The sequence below is a fragment of the Cynoglossus semilaevis genome, chromosome 13 (assembly GCF_000523025.1).
Source record: "Cynoglossus semilaevis isolate Cse_v1.0 chromosome 13, Cse_v1.0, whole genome shotgun sequence".
Lineage (NCBI taxonomy): Eukaryota > Metazoa > Chordata > Actinopteri > Pleuronectiformes > Cynoglossidae > Cynoglossus > Cynoglossus semilaevis.
The window spans coordinates 12,505,666-12,516,019 of NC_024319.1; the positions used below are offsets into that span (position 1 = coordinate 12,505,666).

General features: G+C 42.2%; 2 protein-coding genes across 5 annotated transcripts in view; one reads left to right on the forward strand and one right to left on the reverse strand.

The window, feature by feature from the left end:
* The window catches only part of zfpm2a (zinc finger protein, FOG family member 2a), a 118,635-nt gene extending 114,953 nt beyond the window's left edge, over positions 1–3,682 (forward strand). Inside the window, exons 7-8 of one of the 2 annotated variants that reach the window (XM_025061870.1) lie at positions 379–606; positions 997–3,682. In XM_025061870.1, the coding sequence (XP_024917638.1) occupies positions 379–606; positions 997–3,578 (2,810 nt within the window). In that variant the 3' untranslated portion in view covers positions 3,579–3,682. The remainder of the gene's footprint in view (positions 1–378; positions 607–996) is intronic. The other variant, XM_025061871.1, reaches the window with a different exon arrangement.
* LOC103388629 (uncharacterized) overlaps positions 1–10,354 on the reverse strand; it is a 143,259-nt gene that overhangs the window by 124,428 nt on the left and 8,477 nt on the right. For 2 of the 3 annotated variants that reach the window (XR_003051614.1, XM_025061872.1), the window contains exons 8-11: positions 8,778–8,916; positions 6,392–6,474; positions 6,195–6,291; positions 5,918–6,099 (exon numbers count right to left, since the gene is read on the reverse strand). Coding sequence is in view for 2 of the 3 variants with exons in the window: in XM_025061872.1 (XP_024917640.1) it covers positions 5,932–6,099; positions 6,195–6,291; positions 6,392–6,474; positions 8,778–8,916 (487 nt within the window). In the remaining variant the exon portion in view is untranslated. Of the gene's footprint in view, positions 1–3,826; positions 6,100–6,194; positions 6,292–6,391; positions 6,475–8,777; positions 8,917–10,354 lie in introns of those variants that run through there. The other variant, XM_008323691.3, reaches the window with a different exon arrangement.

Sequence of the window (10,354 nt, forward strand, 5' to 3'; positions counted from 1 at the left end):
ACATAAAATCGTTTATCAAAAAAAAAAAAAAAAAAAAAAAAAAAGCATGACTGGTGCAAACAGCGTGTTTGTTTACTTAGCGAGGGCTATCACGGTTCAGCTCAACAGGGAAGCTTCTGTAAGCAGATGGTCCAGTGTTCTGGTTTGCCCTTGAGAAAGGGCACCAACACAGTGGTAGCAACACAGCAATATGCGGCAGCTGAGGATTTGGTGGGAAAGCCTTTTAAAAGCAGGCTTTGAGAGTCAGAACTGTTGGAGAGGAGTATGTGTGTATGCATATATGCAAACTATTCATTTTTTATACCTTAAGATGAATATGAAATTAGCATTTGTAACCTGATACAACGTGCCCTTTTGTTCCTTCCCCTGTACCTCCAGAGGACATCTTCCCCTGCAAGGCATGTGGGATCTGGTTTAGAAATGAGAGGAATCTACAGGCCCACCTGATGTACTACTGCAGTGGGCGACAGAGGGAGCCAGAGACGATTGTGGAGGAAAATGACACTGGGCCTCACCAGACGCCCAGTATCTGCCCTTTTCCACACTGCAACAAAAGCTTCTCTGGAGTGAGGGGCCTGGAAATGCACTTAAGCACCTCGCACAGTGGTAAGAGCCACTGTCTTGGCTGTTAACACATAGATGATTTAAACCAGTTTTATCCTAGCATTTTCAGATTTGTAAATAGAAATGTATAAATAAATTTATAAATGTATGCATACATAGATATATGTATATGTATATATATATATATACATATATATATATATGTATATGTATATATATATATATACATATATATATATATGTATATGTATATATATATATATACATATACATATAGCTAAAAGCAGACGTTTTATCCTTGAGTAAAAGAAACATAGTGGATGGGAATCAGCTTGGCATAATGCATGAGTCTGTGATGGCTTCCACAGTTAACTCTAAAGGAAAAGTGGGAGGTGAGATTCTGAGCATTTCTCTCTTTTATCTCCTTCAAAGGTGTCAAAATGGAAGAGAGCCTCCCTCCTGGCACCAGCTTGAAATGCACAATCTGTAACTACACGGCAGATTCTCTTATTACATTCCAGCATCACATCATGTCTCACCTGTCACAGGCTGCCTTCAGATGCAATCACTGCCATATCAGCTTCCAGAGCCACAGGGAACTCTTACAGCATCAGGACTTACATGGGCACGGCAGCAAACTTCACAGGGAAGGCGACGGCAGTGAGCATTCCCCCAAGGGAGTGGAGGAAAGCCTCCAGCAGCAGCAACAGCAGCATCAGCAGCAGGCAGCACGCACAGAGCTGGCCAACAGGAAGGATGCTCTGCTGGGAAGTCCCAAAGGAGCCCTCAACAAGGAGACCGGCCCAGACGGAGAGAATGACAAGACTGAGAAGAAGCCGATGCTGTCAGTTCAAAAGGGAGAGGCACACCCAGGCAGCAAAGCCAGTTTCTCTTACACCAGAATCAAATCTGAGCCCTCCAGCCCCAGACTGGCCTCCTCCCCTGTGCAACATAACATGCCTACATTTCCCATGGGCCCTTTCCTGTCTCAGTTTGCTTTCTCCCAAGACATTTCAGTAGTCCCGCAGGCATCTGAGATTCTGGCTAAAATGTCGGAATTAGTTCACCGAAGGCTCCGCCACGGAGGGAACAGTTACCCTCCTGTCATCTACAGTCCTCTCATGCCCAAAGGGGCCACCTGTTTTGAATGCAATATCACCTTCAGCAACCTGGACAACTACTTGGTCCACAAAAAGCACTACTGTAATAGTCGCTGGCAACACATGACAAAGTCTCCTGACTTTTCCGCCCTCTCAGATAAGGTGCCTGAGGCGGTGAGCCCCAACAGTGGTCACACTTCTGTTAGCATGTTGGCCAGCTGCCATCCAACAGAGGCAGACAGCCACCTCATGCAGTCCGCCTGTCTGAACTCCAACGTGCTGGACATGATAAATGCAGGAGCTAAAGGGCCGGATAAGGATCTAGCAGGACAGATAAAAGTCTCCACCCCGACTGGAGCCGAGGAGAGGCTGAACGGAAAGCAGATGGACGGTAAGAGTCCCAGCACAGGTCTGGTGGAGAGTGACAATGATCCGAACAAGACAACCTGTGAGGCCTGTAATATCACCTTCAGTCGCCATGAGACCTTCATGGTCCACAAGCAGTATTACTGTGCCACACGTCATGATCCACCCATGAAACGTATGTCTAACAACAAGGTGCCATCCATGCAGAGAACCATGAGAACCCGCAAGCGCAGGAAGATGTACGAGATGTGTCTCCCTGACCAGGACCATCAGAGGCCCCCGCTGGGTCAGCCAGGTTTCCTTGGAGTTCCACCCATGAACCCCTGTACATCCCAGGAATCTGTGGAGAGCCTTGCAGAACGCATCCATCCACGCTGCGACATCTTCCCAGGTATGGTACCTAAACACCTGGAGGCCTCTCTGACTGTGAGTAAACCAGTCCTCACTCCTAAAAGCAACACAGTGGAGCAGCAGGAGCTGGACGCTCCTATTGATCTCAGCAAAAAGTGTTCACCGGGCTCTGACAAGTCGTGTTGCTCACCTAAAAGACTGTTGGATTATCACGAATGTGCAGTGTGCAAGATAAGTTTTAACAAGGTGGAGAACTACCTGGCACACAAACAGAACTTTTGTCCTGCAACTGCTGCTGCCACCGCAGGCGCACCGCAGCCGCCGCAGCAGCAACAACAGCCACAACAGCAGCAACAACACAAAGAGAGTGGCGGCCTGGAGACGAGCATGTATCCTGAAGTGAAGAGTGAAGGCAATAACAACCCTGATGATGCGTACGATAAGAGCCCTGGCATATGTGAGAAGAATGGCAATGGAAAGGTTATAGTGCAGAATGGAGGCATGTTCCCCCCTCACCTGGGGCCTGTGGCGGCACTCAAGCCATTTGCCGAGCCCCAGCTCATCCCATCAAAAGATGAGAGCAAGAATATGTTTCTGCCCCACTGCCTTTATCCCGGAGCAATAAAGAAGGTGAAAGGTCCAGAGCAAATATCGCCGTACTTTGGGATAAAGCCAACTGATTATGTGACCGGGGGACCAGTGATGCAGGGTGAGGTCAGCGAACAAGAGCAGAGCATTAATGGGGCAGGTACAGGTGGAGGAGGGGCAGGTGAAACAGGAACAACCAGAGAGCAGGCCCAGCAGCCGGCTGCTAACGGTTGCCCCCACCCTGGCAAGGAGCCACTTCCTCTACTGCCCAAAAACCGCAGCATGGTCATCGTCAACGGAGGGCACAAACCGGAAGAGCATTTAGGCACGGCTCCACCACAACAAGAGAATCAGCCGCAGCCAGAGAACCAATCCCTTAAATCTTCTCCTACGTGGGCCGCTGAGAACCAGACCGACTCTAATGAGAACATGTCGCCTACTTCTAAGTCACCAAACGAAGACGGGACCCCCACCGCCACTAAAGGCATGAACGGCTCTGGAAGTGGGAAGTACTGCCGACTGTGTGACATCCAGTTCAACAATCTGTCAAACTTTATTACCCATAAGAAGTTTTATTGTTCATCACATGCTGCTGAGCATGTAAAATAAATGAGAAGAAAAAGACAAGTCCATCTCCTCCCACCCCACACTTTTTCCTCCTGAACTTTAACCCCCCCCCCGCCCTTTTCTTCTTTGTTTTGGTACACTGTTGTGTCTGGAATAGTGCATCATGCAGTGCTAACCGCTGCTTGTGGACAATCAAGAGAAGCTTCTTCTTTAACTGTTTTAACACGTACAAATGCAAAACCATTTGGTTAAGAAAAAAAAGAAAAAAGAAATGAAAAAGGAACCAAGAGTTATATTGGTGCCACTTTCACATTAATTTATTTTACAATCAGTATTAATAGGAGTAGTGATCTTAATTTAAATTCAAAAATTGAAATTTATATCAGAGTTGTTTGTAATGTTATTGTATAGTCATTCTTGTGTAGCACACATATTGTTTACACTGTAATGTAGGCTCAACGAAACAATAGACGATACGGAAATGAGATGCATTTTAGACACAAAAATAGCTACTGAGGCACCTGTGTATTCTTAATTGCTGTACCAGTTTCTGTATATGCCCCAAATGTCACATGCAGATTGCTACGAGTGACTTGTTCAGCCTTAAAACGCACCACCGGGGGCGTGACAACCAGGCCCAACCCTGCATCTCACATTTTGGCATATACACATGGCTTTGCATACATATGTGGCTGTTTGTCCCTGTCTCTTTTCTTCAACTCCGATGTGGATGTTTTCATGAGGATGGCAGCATTCCTGTATAGTACTCGTATTTCTGTTTGATGATACACTTTGGTCTCCTTTTTTTGCAATTTGCTCCTACTGCAATACTTTGTAAATGGGGGAACATTACTGAAAGCAGTATTATAAAATGGGGACTGTGCATATAATTATTTGTTTCCCCATTAAGGAAAAAAAAGAAGTTGTACAAGAATTATGTTTATTGCCGATGAACAAGATGGGTGGGAGGTCAGTGGGGATGCTGATGTAAAATGATCATTCCAATGTCCTGATTATGGGAGAAAATGTTTCTTAAAACGTTGTTGCTATGCATGTATATGGATGGAATTAAATTCCAAATCTGTTGGAAAATTTTTATTTTAATGTGGTGTCACAATTAAACTTAAATCCTCAGGATAAGTCATGCTGTCTGGGCTTTCATTTAAAATTCAAGACTGGGGTATCCAAGTATTATTATTAGTACTACATGAAAACCAAAGATAAAATAAAGTCGTTTTAAGAAAGGCAAAACATCACTGTTTTATTAGTGCACTGATATCCACATCAGTGCATATAATCCTGTTTATAGCACTACCTGGAGGTAATTTAGAGAAAAGTACTGCGCACATGTTTCATTTAAAAATAAAGACTGAAAGAAAATGTATATTTTAACTAGAGGACACTGAATTATTTCCATTTAGTTGATTGAAAAGGAATCAAATTTACAAGACCACCTGACCTAATATTCACATTGGTAGAATTGTGGGGTTTAGGTGTTTTAGTAGAACAGTTGGACCTCTGAGTGTTTTTACAGTACTGAATGAGTTAGTTTAAGAATTGGGGACTTAGTGGAATCAAACTGGAATTATGTTCATGACAAGCAGGAATTCTCCTCCAGCTTCCCCCTCCACTACAGCCACTGTAATGAATGTGGCTTCATATGTTTCCATATTCCTGGCACACGAGTAGACACAGTGTTTTCTGTATTATTTTTTTTTTAAACGACAACTGTAGAAAACCTTTTCTCAAAAAGCCCCAAGGACATTCCAGTTAAACAGTCTAACGCCACCTGCTGTTCCAGTCTAAAACTGAATGACATTTTTAGAAAATGATAGAAGTCCTGGTTCAAAATGCAAAACTCTGGTTTTCTGGACAGACTCATGTTGAGAACATGTTCTGTGCTGATTGGGATATAAACTAGTTCTGTTGGTTTGACAGATAACTACAGCTGATGCAGCAGAGACACAGGAACCCGGCGTACTTTTGCCTGTGGCCACATAACCTGGCAGAACATTGAGACAGAGGCAGCTGAGATAAAGAGAATGAGGTTGTGCAGTGAAATATGTGGCCTTTAAATTGATATGGAGTAATGTATTAATTTTTGGCACTGGCCTATCAGGTAAGGAGACTGAAATAACAACGTGAAGAGATTAGATTTGCTCAATCTTAAAACAGCAAATATTTCATCACACCCAGGACCCCGAGGCTATCTTCAATTAAAAATCTTCCAAAGGAAAAATTAAGTTTTAAAATTGACTTTGTGATGAACCTTAGCACACATTCTCAACAGACAGCTCGAGGGAAAGGTAAAAAAAAAAAGATAATCGGCTTTTTTTTTTTAATATTTAAATGTGTGTGGCCCAGGTCTGAGGTCTAGTTACATTTTGTCCATGGGTCACTGGCTCTGCTGTCTGGACTGTCGCTGGTTGACTATCCTCCGCAGGTACTGACTGATGACAGATGGCTGCTTGTAGATCATTCGTCGGTCTGCTCCTTTAATGTGAATCTGATTGGCCGTTGGGTAAGACTCCTCCAGAAACTTCTTTTGAAGCTTAGCCACCATCTGGTGCAGGGAGAAGATCATTTATTATGTGGTTTCACAAACAGCTTTTATCATATTGTCTTTTCACTGTGACGGACTTCAGCTGACAAACTTACCTGGTTCAGGTGGCGTGGTATTTGTTCATCAAATGCATCTCCAGTGATGACACTCACTGACACCTGGCTGGAGAGAGGCTTAAACCTCGTAATGTCTCTTTAAAACCAAGACAATAAATAAAAAAATTAGTTTTACCATTTTAACCATCCATCGGTTTTTTTATCTAAATATAACTGTTTATAAAAAAAATGTATACCTCACTTGAGCTGCACTCTCATTCATAAAGTAGTGTTCATCCACTGCACTGCTGTGATGGGCCGGGTTACAGAGGAGATATTTCTGTAAGAAAAAACAAACACAACAAAAACACTTAAAATTAATCATTATCAGATTTAATTTATTTCTTTTATATTTATTTCAATGGTTTGCAAAGATATTCCTGAATATTTTCACAAACAAAAAGAAATCACAATTCTAATTACAACGCTGCAACAATGAATATACATTTTAGTAATAATAATCATTGTTGATTAATCATTTCCCAGCCTCATATTTTTATAGATACAAACTGATAAAGACTGCTGTTTCTACTGTAACACTGTATGAGTGTTGTTTGATTTGCAGGCTGAGCTCAGGTAAAGTTCACCACCAGACTCTGTCACCCACAAATGGCTTTGTAGCTGTTAACATAGCAGCAAACAATTGTGCTCCAGTTCAATTAAGCAGTGGTTACAGAACATGCCCTTGAGAAATGGACTGCATGCTCTATTGAGTTCAGTGACCCTGTGTCTGCCTGCGTGTGTGTGTACACGTTATAACCTTCACTAGCCTGTCTACAAAACCTTCCTCTGTCCTTGGAGAATTCAAGCACAATGATGTCCTTATCTCCTTGGCAACAACTGTAATACTTGAAAAGCTGAAACGGCTCCCTCATCTCTCCTGCCATCAAATCGTGGGTGGCTGGCAGCACAGAACAAGGCGCTTTAACGAACTGTTCACATTCAACCAGAGACAGGTGTAGGTGCATCATAAAAACAGCTGTGAAAAACCACCCAAGGCCTAACAAATGTTAGGAAAGTCCCTGAAGTGTGGAGTGTTCCTTTAAAATGTGTGTGTGTGTGTGTGTGTGTGTGTGTGTGTGTGGTTGGGGGGGCAGAGGCGATCTTAATGTGACACACAACTCACTGTGTGTGTCTCTAATGGACACTGAGTGAATGTTTACTTCAGTGTGAAAATTAAAATGTCATTCTGCAGAGGGCACCTCCCCATGTTACACCAGATATTGGCTGTTGTTTATCCACACACTCAATTACTCCCTTTTTTCGCTGAAATGTTTTCCACAGCAAAGACAAAATGACAAGTGCTACGGCGGCGGGTTTCTCTTAAAGACATTCACACCAGATCAGAGGAAAAAAAGGGGGGGAAAACTCATCTGCAATACACAGCAAAAAGCTTGTAGCTTTTATTAACAGCCGTTTCCTCACAAACTGTATGAGCTGTCAAAAAGCTGAGTTTTACAATATAGAAGGCATCCAGAGATACAGGACAGCGGCGGCATCACGTCAGCCGCTGGGATGGGTTCAATTTTCATTTATTTAAAAAAGGATGTCTCGTGTCACACGGAGGCAAATTCACAGTCTCTGACGATATGAAGACAAACGCTCCTGCAATCATAAAGCATTTGCATCTCTGCAAAAGCGTAAAGCGGGATTATTCTAGCACTAGCACCACCCTGTGGGCGTAGAATGATAATGGTGGACGAGACCGCCCTGACTCTTTTTCAGCAAGTGAAGAGAGCATGGATAAAACGTCCTGTCTTTACATTGTATGGTGATTGGTTAATGAATCACGGGGAACATTATTACATTTGAATGCTCAATATTTTTAGAAATTCTTCAGTTAACCTGTAATATACCTTTGGGTAGGTGGTTAAATAAATGAAAGGGCAAAGATGTTTTTTAAAATTTCTATATCCACACTGTCTAACTGGTGATGACTGAGGAGAATATACAGGAAAAAACGTCATCAGTGATGGCAACAGGGCCTATAAATATGAAAATAAATAAATAGGATTTTTGACCTTCCTGGGTCAATGGACACAGACACAAGTCTTTCCTTTAGTTTAGCTGCAGTGAACCTGTTAAATCCTAAAGCAGGAGCTGAAGTTTTCAAAATGAAAAAAATATCCCTATTCATGAAAATAAAATAGGAATTTCTCTACCTATCCTCTATTTAAGTCTTTAAACTTCTGCAGGTAGTCTTTTCATCAAAGAATTTCTCCTTTGAATTTGTGCTGCTTCTTTGTCTTGTCTTAAGCCTGGAAACCAAGTTATTTTTAAAGGTTCTTTCAGTTTTGATTAAATTAAAAAAAATGCAACGGAACTTAATCAAAACCTGGGGCAAAGTAAACCTCACTTATTTCTAATTTCTTACAGATTTTATTGACTCGCCCTTGTGCTGTATGTGACATCTTCATTATTTTCCACACTAACACTAAATTCCACCCATTATTACCAACATGGTATTTGTAGTTGTACTTGACTAAAAGTCAGTCTGAAGTCAGTCCTGCAGCAGCAATGTCTTGTATAATAGAGCAGTAATAATGTGACCATCCGACGTCTTCTGTCACGAGCAATTCTTACCTGGCGTTGGACGACGTCCTCTGGGACACCATCACCTTCCACAGTTGGATGTAAGGCCCCCAGGATTATCAGGAGGCGGCTAATTCCTGCAGCAGCGGAAAACTGTCCAGCCTGGAACGATGGAAGAAGCTTCCCAAACCTGAACGAACACACACACACAGATATGTAAATATGATGAATTATTCCACTGGGATTATTAGGCATTCATGTTGGTCACTGCGTGAATTTTCATTTTTTGTGAAACTTAATTCAAATCATTTCTGTGAGTTTTCAACCTATTAATTAACTTAGAAATGTTTCAAATACACTTTTCTCAACTGTAAGACAAAGGTTCAGGTATTTGAACATTCGTTCATGGATGAATGTTGAACATTAGCAGTTATGAATGTGTTAGCCATAACATGTTGCAGGATTGTAGGCAATTAAAGTTCAACCATTTTTAACCTTCAATTTTTTTCTCTGAAAACATTTGCCTGGAAGAAAAAGAAGATTTTTTTTGAAAGGTGAAAAGAAGAACAGCTGTGGGATTTTGTAACTCAGGAGGTCCAATCGGTCTCAGCTCACTGATGCTCTGAATTGGCTGGTCTCAGCCTTCAGAGCCCAATCAATAGTAGGGCCACTGCTGTGAAGCCTGCCTCTGCATTCAGCCTGCACAGTGTAGATCATGAACCTCGAGACGCTCGTCTCTCATCGTCCTGGTCCAACTCCTGATCTGGATCAGACTAACAGCACCGTGATCTTCAGCTGCTTTAGTTAACCCTAAGTAAATCAGATTAGGAGATCTGTGGACTTCACCAGGGTAAGAGCAGATTATTATGTGTTTCTCAACCTTGGGGTCAGGGCACCAGATGCAGTTAGCTGGAATTCAACTGGGGTTGCCAGAAATGTCTAGTAATTGATAAGAAGAAAATTACTGATAAAAATATGTATAACTTATTATACATTGTTTTTTTCAATTGCGATTAAGACTACACACAGTCTTAAAAAACTGTATTCTTTCACGTTCCTGAATATGAATCAAATTCAAATAAAACGCTAGAGCAACTTGATTGACAGCTGCGATCACACGACCGCACAAGTGACAGTTACTTCATTCCTTGAGTACTTTTTGCACATACTGTATCAGGCTACTCCGTATTTATAAGACAGTAAAGGTGATACAAATTCAACTGGCTTCCATTCATTTGTGGCTACATTTTACCAACTCCTTTACCTTCTAACACTGAAACTGTGGAGCGGCTTTTTCAGCAGAGAAACCTCCAGTGCTGCATCACTGCCATTAAAAAGCTCATATCAAGAGGTTGTTATCACAAACGTACACTTTTCATGTGTAAAATAACCCATTTCACCTGTTGTTGTTGATAATGTACATTGCTGCTACCCAAAGGACTGTGACTTCAAATATCAAGCCCTGCTCCGTCAAAGCATGTCAGCACCCAGAGCTCAGATAAAGCTGATAGAAACAGCAGGAGAACGGTTTGTTCGACGGCAACAAACGGCTGCGTGAGATATCTTATCTGCGGTATTCACGGAACAAGAAAACAGTCCCTACAGGTCAATAATGGATATGCACATGG